This window comes from Heterostelium album (genome assembly GCF_000004825.1).
Source record: "Heterostelium album PN500 unplaced genomic scaffold PPL_scaffold5, whole genome shotgun sequence".
NCBI classification, from domain to species: domain Eukaryota; phylum Evosea; class Eumycetozoa; order Acytosteliales; family Acytosteliaceae; genus Heterostelium; species Heterostelium album.
This window is the reverse complement of record NW_008805067.1, coordinates 294,348-306,775: the sequence shown is the minus strand read 5'-3', so window position 1 is coordinate 306,775 and position 12,428 is coordinate 294,348. Positions and strand designations below refer to the sequence as shown.

General features: G+C 33.1%; 5 protein-coding genes and 1 non-coding gene across 6 annotated transcripts; 3 read left to right on the top strand and 3 right to left on the bottom strand.

Annotated features, from left to right (window-relative positions):
• Positions 1 to 342: 342 nt before the first annotated feature.
• On the top strand, positions 343 to 699 carry PPL_05172 (uncharacterized protein; the record flags this gene model as incomplete). The annotated part of the gene is made up of 1 exon (XM_020576067.1): positions 343 to 699. One exon carries the CDS (start codon positions 343 to 345, stop codon positions 697 to 699), a length of 357 nt encoding a protein of 118 aa, XP_020434056.1.
• Positions 700 to 996: 297 nt separating this feature from the next.
• Positions 997 to 3,905, bottom strand: PPL_05171 (SEL1-like repeat protein; the record flags this gene model as incomplete). Its single annotated transcript, XM_020576066.1, has 2 exons — positions 997 to 1,973; positions 2,045 to 3,905. The coding sequence occupies 2 exons, from the start codon at positions 3,903 to 3,905 to the stop codon at positions 997 to 999; spliced, it is 2,838 nt and encodes a 945-aa protein (XP_020434055.1).
• A 537-nt stretch (positions 3,906 to 4,442) lies between these two features.
• PPL_05170 (uncharacterized protein) lies at positions 4,443 to 6,310 on the bottom strand (the record flags this gene model as incomplete). The annotated part of the gene is made up of 4 exons (XM_020576065.1): positions 4,443 to 4,479; positions 4,832 to 4,957; positions 5,452 to 6,047; positions 6,122 to 6,310. 4 exons carry the CDS (start codon positions 6,308 to 6,310, stop codon positions 4,443 to 4,445), a joined length of 948 nt encoding a protein of 315 aa, XP_020434054.1.
• A 280-nt stretch (positions 6,311 to 6,590) lies between these two features.
• PPL_05169 (uncharacterized protein) lies at positions 6,591 to 8,339 on the bottom strand (the record flags this gene model as incomplete). The annotated part of the gene is made up of 1 exon (XM_020576064.1): positions 6,591 to 8,339. One exon carries the CDS (start codon positions 8,337 to 8,339, stop codon positions 6,591 to 6,593), a length of 1,749 nt encoding a protein of 582 aa, XP_020434053.1.
• Positions 8,340 to 8,752: 413 nt separating this feature from the next.
• Positions 8,753 to 12,296, top strand: PPL_05167 (uncharacterized protein; the record flags this gene model as incomplete). The annotated part of the gene is made up of 5 exons (XM_020576063.1): positions 8,753 to 8,780; positions 8,952 to 9,419; positions 10,149 to 10,205; positions 10,685 to 11,040; positions 11,244 to 12,296. 5 exons carry the CDS (start codon positions 8,753 to 8,755, stop codon positions 12,294 to 12,296), a joined length of 1,962 nt encoding a protein of 653 aa, XP_020434052.1.
• Positions 8,846 to 8,935, top strand: PPL_05168. The gene is given in 2 exon segments: positions 8,846 to 8,883; positions 8,899 to 8,935. It is a non-coding gene; the product is annotated as a tRNA-Tyr (tRNA).
• Positions 12,297 to 12,428: the final 132 nt, after the last annotated feature.

Below are 12,428 nucleotides of genomic sequence, written 5' to 3'. Positions count from 1 at the left end.
TACAACTGTTTATTAATTTGAATTGTAAATTGGGAACTTATGGAGAGAAATATTGATTTCAAGTATAATTGTTGTTGTGTTATTGATTAACCGTTATGAAGTGTTGGCAAAATATTTCACTACAACGAAATTCATGTTTCTAAATTTTGAAGTATTGAGAATAAAATATAAGTTTAAAAATATTGGAAATATAAACAATTACTTTATATCATACATATATCTATTGATCCATTTATAAATAATCAAAGGAGGAATTCTGATCCAGAAGTAAAGTAATAAAATAAAATTAAAAAACAAATAAAAATACAACCACTTTGTTTTGTTTTTTTCTTTTTGAAAAAAATGAAAAACAAAAACAATAATAATAACCAACAAACAAATAATAAAGTTCCACAGAATAAGAAGGCAACTGTTGAGGACTATAAAGCTAAAATACAAGTATTAGCACATAGATACAAAAGACGAGATGCAAAGTTAGGTGCCGTATGTGGAAAATATAACTGTGACCCAATTGATGCTACTATCAGAGGCCTCCGGAATATGGAAACAACCAACGCAGAAGTAAATGACATCAGCAGATTAACAGCTAAGGCACTCAATAATCTCATGTATACTGTTGGTGAAGTCATGCAAGAGCACAAAGAACTTAAATTCAAAGACGTTCGTGATTGGTATTACCCTCTTCTTGGTGAACAATAAACTATATTGTTAAATAAATATAATCGGGATTATTATTTTGTTATTCGATATTTGTATTTGTGTTTGACATATATAGATTTTATTTACTATTAAAATACACACTTGGTTGTAAATGATGTTTTTTGTTGAACACTTAAAGTATTCCTTAAACATCTTTCAAAATAAAGGCTCGATGTTTTAAAAAAATTATATTTAGTTTTTTATTAAATTCTTATCCACCCAATCAAATGGGTCAACCAAGATCGATTAGAAATTTTATGAATATATTCTTTTTAATTTAAATTATCTATATGTTATTTATTGTTGTGGAGGTACTGGGTTTGCAACAGGTTGTTGATTTTCTCTTTGAATTATTCTTTGTCTACGAATAACAAGATAACCGAAAATAATTAATAATAAAACAATAACATATGAATCTAATCGAGATTTTCTAATTTGTTCGGCTGCTTCTTCGTTCAAGTCGATATCTAAAAGTAGGTTTGCCTCTACATCGAGTGGATTGGTGGATGTTGTGTCACCGGTTACTGGTAGTTTAGTGTCGGCAACTGACGAGCTTAGCATTGGAGTCATTGGTTCGCCATTGATAAACGACAAGATATATCGATAGGCAAAGTGTGCTGCCAGGCCAGCCAGTGCCAAGTAGACGGGGATGTATGCCTTTGGCTTGATGTTCAGAGCGGTGTCGTAGTAACGCTTTGCCAAGTGGAAATCTTGTGGACGACCCTGTCCAAACTGATGCATATAGCCGAGGTTGAACGATGCCTGTGAGTTTTGAAGGTTTGCCGCTTGTTGATAAGCGTCGGCGGCCAGCTCCACCGATACTGGCGATCCTCTACCATAGTAGAAATAGTCACCCATCTTGAGGTGAGCATACGGATTCTTTTGCTCGGCAGAGTGCGAGTAGTATCGGAATGCATTGCGATCGATATCCGATTCATCGTCACCCTCCAATACACCGAAACCTTGATCGTACATCCAACCGGCGTTATTCTGTGCCAAATCGATTCCCATTTCCGCTGCCTTTTCAAAGAATATCAATGAACGCTCTTCGTCACCCTCAGAGTACAACTCTTGAGCCTGAGTGAGCACCAATGCCCACTGACCCTTTTCAGCTACCTTCTTAAAGTAGATTACGGAACTCTGACAGGTTGGTTGAGTGTGATGTGCCAAATTCAACTTTGCTAAATAATAAATAGCAGTTGGATTTCCAGTTTCCGATGCCATTAAAAAGTATTGGAATGCTTTATTTCTATCTTTTTCAACATGAATACCATCTGAATAGAAAATAGAAATGTTAACTAAATAAAATCATCCAATTATATTAATATAACAAAATATAACATACGTGTATACATTTTACCAAGATTAATATATGCATCGGTATCTTCTTTTTCAGCTGCTTCTAAAAATAATTTCAATGCATGTGCTTGGTTTTGTTCGACACCCCAACCATTAAGATACATTTCGGCGAGGTTGGACTTTGCACCCCAATGTCCTAGCTTTGATGCCTTGAGATAGTATCGGAATGCAGTGTGATTGTTTAGTGGTACACCGTAACCCTTGGCAAACATGAAACCAACACCTGCAATACCGGCTGGATACTCTTGATCGGCAGCTTGTTTGTAGTAATCGTAGGCAACACGGAAATCTTGTTCCACTCCGAGTCCACCTTGCAAATAGAGATTGGCCATCGTAACCAATGCGTTTGGATCACCGAGCGATGCGGAATACTTGAAAAAGTCAACGACCGATTCCTCCTCGTTGTGCGACTTGGTCACTTGATCCTCATCGATGAAACGCTCCGCTTCAACATGATAACCGAATCCACGTCGTTCATAGTCGTCGACGACGTAGCGTGCCACCTCTTCGTAGAGACGTGCGGCTTTCATGCAGTTACGCTGTGTTCCATATCCGTAGAAGTAGCGATAGCCAAGCGAGAGCTTTGCCACCATGTTACCGGCGGCCGAAGCAAAGCTATAGTAGAGGATGGCACGTGCATCGTCCAGAGGCACACCCTTTCCAGTGGCATAAAGGAATCCAAGTGCTTGTTGAGCGTCGCTGTTTCCGAGATCGGCAGCGGCCTGGTACCATTCGGCGGCTTTTGCAAAGTCGATGATTCCAGTCTCACCCAACTCCTCCATGGTGCCAAGAGTGTACATCGCTCGGTGGTTACCGAGAGCGGCAGCAGCATTCAGCGATGTTATCGACTTTTCCATATCAATCATAGCGCCAGTATATTGGAATGATTCCTTCTGTTGCTGTTGTTGCTGTATTGGTTCATTCTCCTCTTGTTTCTTTACCAGTACGTAACCACGGTGTAATTGTCCATTGATAAACTCTTCGTATCCCGGTAGTTTATCAAGAGATTGCAACGAGAGAACCGGCGAGGTAAGAGTGTGCGCCAACATATTCTTTTCCTCGAAAGCGTGGTTCAGAAGCGTCTGTGTTGGATCCTGCTCCAGGATTCGGTTGTTACCAATACGGAATTGTTGGACCATCTGCTGTTGTTGGGTGGTAAGTCCTCCTCCCGTTTGGAATTGCAAATCCGATTCCTCCAACTGCTGTTTCTTCATCAACTCGTTGAGAAGTGCCTTCTTTATTTCTCCGGCTGGATCGTCGGTTTTCGATAGCTCCTCGATTGGAATGGAGATAAAGAACGGTTGATCACCGTCAACCACCGTTACCTTTATGTCCTCACCGTTAGAGTCGGTATCTCCATCACTATCATCATCGTCATCATTATCATTATCGACCATACTTGTAAAAGAATTTACATATTGATGAATCTTTTGTTTTCTCTCTTGTTGTTGTTGCTCTGTCAGTTCTTTCTGATTGGCATTCATTTCATTATTTCCCGTTTGTTGAATATTCTTTATATATTCTTTTAATTCTTTATTTAAATCTTCATCTTCATTATTATCTTTAATATTATTGTTGTTCAACTTTTTCTTTTTTTCTAAATATTTTTGTTTTGGTTGTTGTTGTTTTTGTTGTTTTTGTTGTTGTACATTATTTTGTTGTTGTTGTTGTTGATTTAGTGCTTTTTGTTTTGAATGTTGTTGTAAAGGTGGTTGTTGTTGTTGTTGTTGTTGTTCCTGTTGTTGTTGCTGTTGATGCTCTGAATATACATATACTAACAATAAATTCAATATTAATAAAATAAATATATATTTATATATATTTTTATAAGATGATATAAATATCATCTTTTTATATTTTTTAACTATATATATAAATATTAATAAATATAAAAAAATGATTAATAATCTTCTTTTTTCTTTCAATTAATGAAACTTTACACAATCCTTAGATGACAACTTATTTTTTAAGTTCAAAATTTGCAAAAAAATAAATTTATTTTATTTTTAATTTGGTGAGTCAGAGAATGCATAAATTGTTGGTTATTGATGACAAGACATACAATGACAAAGCAAAAACTATTAAAAAAAAATAATTTAGGTTTCTTGATTAATATATAATAGTTTGATACAGATTTTATTTTAATATGTTAATTTTAGTTAAATTGGTTGATGTGTGTTGATTGATTGATTGATTTGGTTCGGTTCGGTTGGTTTAGTTTGTTGGTGTATGGTTGAAAGAATAGTTTTTTTAGTATCGGTATGACGTAGTAAGACCCGCAATGTCATAGAATCTACAAATGGGACTGAGTGCTCTTCCTTTTAAATCTCTAGAATGCCACTCTCGTAATAGTGGTGGTTCACACTCAGTCCCATTTGTAGATTCTATGACATTGCGGGTCTTACTTCGTCATACCGATAGCTAAAAAAAAATTCAGTTGACATCATCATGTTGCTTGTTATTGTGCACGGTTGGTTGGTCTTAGGCAGAGGTATAATACGTAGCTTGCTGTATGCCCGCTCGCGGTTGGCTTTGTAGTTGTCAACGGTTGGCTCGCTCGGTTGGCACCTGACATTTCGCGCGGTTGTGCGGCTCGTTGACATTTCGCTCGGTTTGGATGGGGGTCTTGGCAAGGCTGAAGGTAACTTGCTTTCAATTACGCTCACTCGGTTGTGGCAATGTAAACGAAGCAGATAAATTCAATGAGGGTTTTCTTTTGCTAAAAGCTTCACGCGGATTCCGTTCATCTTTAGTAACTAACTAAGATATATACTAGGAATGGTGATCTTTTTGTTGGTTTGTAATGCCCAATGGTTGTAATAATAATGACTGCAGGTTGTCGATCGACGTTGGACCGAACCGGAGTTGGTATGAGATAGTGGCAATAATTGTGGCTCTTCTCCAATTCAATATTCATTTGAATTGATGTCAGGAAATGAGGAGAAGCATGACAATATAGTATTGCATATCGATATATACCTATTACAGTACCAATGGCGCATTTGTGGGTTTGTTATGGGTAGTAAACTTCTTAGGGAATGAGAGCATTGTTGCACGAGAGGCAAAAGTCCGGTTCCTTAGATATTATTGTTACGGGCCATGAACAAAAGAGACCAAGAAGGATTGCGGCGAAACCTATTTAAAGCAAACAATGCTTTGTTTCGGGCACCCAATCGGTCATGTTGTTGTTGTTGTTTTGGGAATTCAGATTAGGTACTCTGACCAACTGAGATATCCCGGGATTTAAGCAGGATTTAAGTAATTCCTGTTAAAGTAGAGTTGTTTTTTTTTTTTTGAGGGATAATAAACCCAGAAAAAAAAGAGGTTTTGAATACGAATGTCTGTCGAATAGACATGGTATTCTAATTGGTTGGAACAAGAGAGTTGTCTTACTGTCTCTGTTCCATTGGTTGGTTGTTGTTTTGGTTTGGATGGTTATCAACACGGGCAATATGTTGATATTGTCGGTGTTGATATTGGTTTCCAGCAGCAGCGGCAGCATTAGCAGCATTTGCTAAAAGGTTAATACGATCTTTCTCTTGTTGGCGAAACTCGGAAAGAATATTGTTGTACCTATAGTGGAGGTCGTGGAAGGTAATAGTAGATTGGTCTTGGTGGTGTTGCTCAATGAAGCAAACGTAGACTATCAGTAGCAAGTTTAGCATCTCCAGCGTGCGCTTGGCAGTATCCGATTTCGAGTCACTGATATCGTTGACCATAGCCAGGAAAATACCACATTCATTTACAGGAGCAGGAATATAATGAGCATCCGGAGGATAATCATCATCTTCTTCTTGATCTTCTTCTGGTGGATGTTGCAAGAATTGGTCTCGGTGGGCATCGTAATACAATTGTAGACGATCGTCATCATCATCGTCCTGGACCAACTTCTTACTGATTTTCAACCAGTCGTAAAACAGTTCCAAAGTATCTTTTGAACATACTTTTAAGATTAATTTGTCAAATTCTTTCAATGGTATACCATATGCCTAAATAATTATTATAAATTGGTTAGCATATATATATATTTTTTATTTAGCAAAAATAAATTTTATCTATTTACTTTTTTCTTTATTTTTAATTCTAAAATTGATTTGCCAGTGGAGAGAAACGTTTCAAATCTATCATTCCGATTTAAATTGATACTAGTGAATATAGATTTATCGACAATTAAATTGTTTATGTTTTGTTCCAATAAACATATAACATCTTGATTGTCTCTCAAGAATAACAACTTCAGGTCGTCATTCATTCTTTTTGAAGAACCCAATCAAACTTGATCTTCAAAAATATATAAATAATAATAACTCTTATACAAAACTATTTTATTTTTTTTGTTTAAACTAAAGTAAAGCGGAACAATGGATGTGATCAAAAACAATCAATGTAAAAAAAAAAAAAAGATTATTTTTTGGTGGAAACATGGTTTTAAGTGAAAATTCATGTGAATGGGGGTGTTTCTTTAATATTTGAGACATTAATTTATTTTTTATTTATAAATAATGATAATCACAATACATATATTTTTTTATTTATTTTAATTTTTCGATAAATGAAATAATAACATTGATTGATTCATGCGATTCTTCAAATGATACCGATTGTTGTATTTCGATGAGTTGATCTTTTGATAATGGAATGTTGTCGAGTAGATACTCAAGAGTCTGATAGAAATTCTCTTGGATAAGACCATCTACAAGTTTTACGACATTCAATGTTTTAATATCCAGGTTGAGAGTCTCTCTGTTTTCAAAGAGTAATCGAACTGCTTCGATTTGACCATGTTCAATTGAAATTTTAAGAGCATCGATAGTGCATCCCTCCGAACGATTTTCAAATAACCACTCGACGACTGGGAACTGTCTATTACTTGCCGCAATATCCATTGTCGTTGTGTCAAAAACATAGTATCTCGACAACTTGTTGAACTCATGGAGATATTTGATCGATTCGAGTTCACCGACTCTTGCAAGAGTAGCGACAATATTTTGACTGCATCGTTCTGTTGTGTTTTCATGAAGCCATCTTAAACTGTCTAAATGTCCTTTGTAGGCGGCGGAATCAGGGACAAACGTTGAGAGTTCTTCAGTGCTATTGGCATACAACCATTGAAGTAATTCTAAATTGGCAGTTACTTCAACATCCCAGGTAATTGTGACATTCGTTCGGTTTGTAAGCATGAATTTCAGAACATTCAAGTGTCCATTCTGTATTGCATTGATGATTGCAATTTTTGAACAACCTTCTGTTCGATTGTGATGGAGCCACTCGAGAATTTCGACGTACCCTTTTCCAGCTGCAATATCCATCGCCATATGATCCCAAGGTGCGTTTGTATTCTCATGTATCCATTTGACTGTATCGAGTTGGCCAGAGAATACTGCCTGCACAGTGTGTTGTATATTCCAATTTGTCGGATTAGCAGTGGTATTCTCACACACCCATCGAAACATTTCAAAACTGTGACGTGCAGCACACACTGAAAGCTGAGGGAAATACCTTACATTGTATCGTAGCAACAGTTTAAATATCTCTATATGATTATTTTCAAGTGCCAACTCTACAAGATGACTATCTTCATCCAATGATTGTTGGTACTCTCCCAGTAGATATTCAACCGCTTCAAAATGACCATTTCCGATTGATTGCCTAAAACTTTCCATAATGGTGTCAGGTGGATCATATCCATTGCATTTTGATTTTAGGAATTGCAACATTTCAACATTGCCCACAGATGAAGAATTAATAAATGCTCTCTTCAAATAATGTAGTGGACATTGTTGTCTGGATGACTCCACTTGCTCGAAAAGATACTTGAGTAGTTGTAGATTCCCAGACAGTGGTGCATTAGCGATTGCTTCATTATACATCCAATCGAAACCTTTGAATTGTTTGAATATGTACTGAACGATATCGAATCGATCACCTATACATGCAAGGAATAGATTGGAATTCAACATGCCCTTTGGATTTCTAAAGTAATTGTAGACTTCCAAAAGATAAATAAACATCTCCAAACTACCACACTTTATTGCTTTTCTAAAAAGAGAGTTTTCCGATAGAGTGTCTCTTGGATTGCTCTTGTCATTGAAATATAACTTGAGTAAATCGAGATAATTGTAAGTTATCAAAATGATTGGTTGCTTTAATAGTTGATTCCATTTGTATGCTTTAATTGGCTGACCATCGTTAATGGTGACACCTATCGATCTAACTTTTTCAAATATCAATCTGTTTAAAATCGTATTGTTAAATACTTTGGAAAAAATTGTGTTGTTCATTATCTATTTTGTTTAATTTTTTTTTTGAAAAAAAAATCATCTTCATGAAAGATTTTAAAAATTAAAAAGGATAGCAATGATAAAAAATATTTCAAGTGTTTCCAAGAATGGTACAATTTTGAGTTTTTATTATAATCTTGATATATAATTTGATTTTATTTAATATCGTAATCTAGATAGATTGTTTTATTTAAAGTTATTAAAAAATAGATCTATTTTTTAAAATTGTTTGAACATTGTTCGTCATCTTGCCAAAATAAAAAATATTTTGGAGCTCTTTCAAAAGGTAACTGTCATCGTTAGAAATTCCAAATTATAAGACATTAACATTAAATTTGAGCTTTTCAATAACAGGTGGAAGTTAGTTTGCATAAAAAAATTAATAATTATTAACATTATTTTTTAATGTTGTAATGAAAGAAGGTAATACCACTGACGTATGTATGTTTATCGGCATAAGGATTGACCAGATACCCTATGCCATACAGATATATGTCTATCATCATCCGACTTTAACTCAAGTGGTAGAGTGTTTGACTGTAGTAAGAATCACAAGAGATATCAAAAGGTTGCTAGTTCGAGTCTGGCAAGTCGGATCTTTTAAAAATATAGTATCCGCATGCGGTAAGAATAAGGATCAGTCAACAAATTGTAACGACAATACCACTTTTTCAAAATTCAAATTATTTTTCATTTTTAAAATTCCTGGATTAGCTTACAACAAAAACAAAGAATGTGAACTGTGCTTCACATACTGCTCTGACCCATATTTCCATACATTCTTTAATTGTCGAGCAGTTATGCACAGATTCAACCTTAACACCATTCTTGACTCCTTACAGCTTTCAGGTGGTCAACGATTCGATTGGACTATGGAAGACGCGTATCAGTTGGTTAGAAGAAAGGACAACATCACTACTCTCGTTTCACTTGTCTTTCATCAAATCTGGAAATTCTATTGTAAATCCTATTTTGGCGGTACTCCTCTCCACGATAACAACCTACTATCTAATGAATCTATCATTAATGAATATATACAGCACTTATCAGTAATGAAATTAATTATAAATAACAGTATCAGTAACTTACAATCCAAACTTAAATAACCAATAACCAATCAAATGTCAGCCAACTATTATTTCCTCTTCTTCATTTCTTCATTTTCAAATTAACCAATTCAATCATCAGTATTCTCATCAGCTTAACAATCTATTAATATCAATAACTAAAATAATTATAATAACAATCAAAATAGCAATCAATTGCAGAATTATGAAAAAGTAAAAACTGTAAAAAAAAAAAAAAAAAAAAAAAAAAGAAAAATTCGATGGTTTACACCATCCCCAATATATTACTTAATAAATCATTTTTTACTTCTTAAAAAAAAAAAAAAAAAAAAATTTCATTTTTAAAAACTCAACGACTATTCAAAAAACGACTATTCAAAAAACGAACGATCAACTTTACTATTCAAGTTCTTACACTAACTCTGGATAGGTATGATCAATTTATATTTAATAAACATAAAACAAGTTCTTACACTAACTCTGAATAGACTTTGAATTATTTGAGTTGATAATTAATAAATAAATAGACTGATCATCTACCTATTTATTAAAAAATCTTTTTTTGCAAAAAAAAAAAAAAAAAATAATAATAATCCCTCTAAAATATCATTTGCATTTACATTCCTAATATATCCAGGTTGAAAGTGAGTTGACCAAAGAAAAATCGAAATAAATAAAATTTAATTAAATTTTTCATTTTTTTTGCTTTTTTTGGTATGTTAAAAACAATGATATTTTGTAGGGAATAATAATAATATTTTATTGGCAATTATATATAATATAAAACACGAACTAGCAGGTTAATATCAATACCTGCAATTTGTTGACTGATCATGAGTCAACAAATCTTTTGAAATCATTTTATTTGAAAAATGTGATTATAAAAAATGAAGTTCACATTTTTCAAATGAATTTTGACCCTCTAAAATATCATTCGCATTTACATTCCTAATATATCGAGGTTGAAAGTGAGTTGACCAATCGAAATAAATAAAATTTAATTAAATTTTTCATTTTTTTTTGCTTTTTTTTGGTATGTTAAAAACAATGATATTTTGTAGGGACTGATTTAAAGAGTATTACTATGAAATGATTATTTTGTTATTAATAATCTATATTTTTTATCAAATCCTACCTTAACAATCAGTAATTAAGGTTGTACAAAAAAATTACTATTAAGAAAAAAAAAAAATTAAAAAAAAAAAAAAATTAAGTAGCAAATTTAAAAATGATTTGTGTTGTTATGTTTTGAACTCAATCGAGTCTTTTATATATAAGAAATGCAATTATATCAAACACCAGTAGAAGAGGAGCAAAAGGGTGAATTAGAAAATATAGGGGATACAGATTTCCAAGATGAATCACTGATAAACTTCAATAGAATCTATATACTTTATTATGAATGTTTGGAGAAGAGAAATGATTGCTTAAGATCAAAATGTGTAAAGTTCTTTGTTGAATATCATCGATATAAATTTATACATTATTTCGATGTTCAAGGTTATATCAAGTTCATTCTCGATGTCTTCTTTGATCCTTCATTCGAAGTTTTCAACAACATGTTACATTTTGAATGTCGTTTTCATAAACCAACAATACAACATATTTACAAAAGAATAATCAATGATAAAAGAGTAATTATTAAAAACAAGAGTTATTATTCATACATTTTTTACTAACCTTGTTTCAAACATATCAAATCCACTCAAAGAAACTAAATAATATTGAACATCAACTAAAGAAAAGAATAGAGATCTATCAAAGAAATTGTTATTTAAGCCTAATAGTTCGAACGAAATATGAATTTAATGACTTTTACAACAAATTATTGTCAAAGAATATAGACAATCAGAATACAGTTCAGGAACAAATGTATCAAAAAGGTGAAATACAATTGGATAAGAATATCAACACAAACACTAGTAGTGCTATTGTCAACAATCAAGAATCAAGATGTATTCTACCAGATATATTACTTGAAAGAATCATCTCATTTTCATTGGATAACTTACCAACATTCGATATAAGTCAAGTTGATCTCGAGATTGTATTGAATATTGCATTAGTTTCAAAAAAGCTCTTCAAAATTGTATCAAAGTATATTTCAAATGGTTATTATTTGCGAGGTCCCATCAAGCTGCAGAGTGAATATTGTAATATCAATTCACCTTTGCATTTCGATTATGATTCGATTAAATACATCAAATATGGTGAGAGTAGCGATCGTATCAATCAATTATTCTCAAGAGTCAAAGAGTTTAGTTTTGTTTATGACGAATTCGATTGTTCAAGTAGCAAAGACCGTAAACGGTATTATATCATTAGAGAATCTGAAGGTTATTACGAAGAGGATATCTATAATAAGGCCATAAAGTGTCAAGAATACTTGACAAGTCTTCCAGCAATGCCAAATCTAAAGAGTATCACTGTCACCAGCTACTTTGGATATAGAACCAACTACAGTTCATTCCTATCATCGATATTGACAAACACCCCCAATGGCAATGGTCATGGGATTGAATCATTCAAAATTGCCATCGACAAAGATTGGACCCATGGTCAGGGCTACTCTCACTTGGACTTTTTGGAGCCACTGTTACGATTACATTCAAATACATTGAAATCAATAGAAATCAAGTATTTAAGATTTTGCCATGATGAAGATATGAAAGCGTTACTTCAGATATTAGCTCCAACTTTGGAACATCAAAATTTCTCATTCATTTTGTATGCCGACTTTCGAATGTTAAAAAGAGTTTGTCAAGTTGATCAAGATCGAAAAGTCTATCAATATTTATTGAATCAAAAAATCCAAAATAATATACCTTATGAAGATTATGATGATAATTCTGACTATGATCAAGATGAAGAAGACTACGATAATGAATAAAAATGAATATTTGTTTTTAATGTTCAAACTAAAAGAATAAACTTAAAAAAATCAGTAAACTAACTAAGTGAATATATACATTGATATCAATGAGTTTTTACAAAAAATATAAAAATATATTCATTTTGTTTT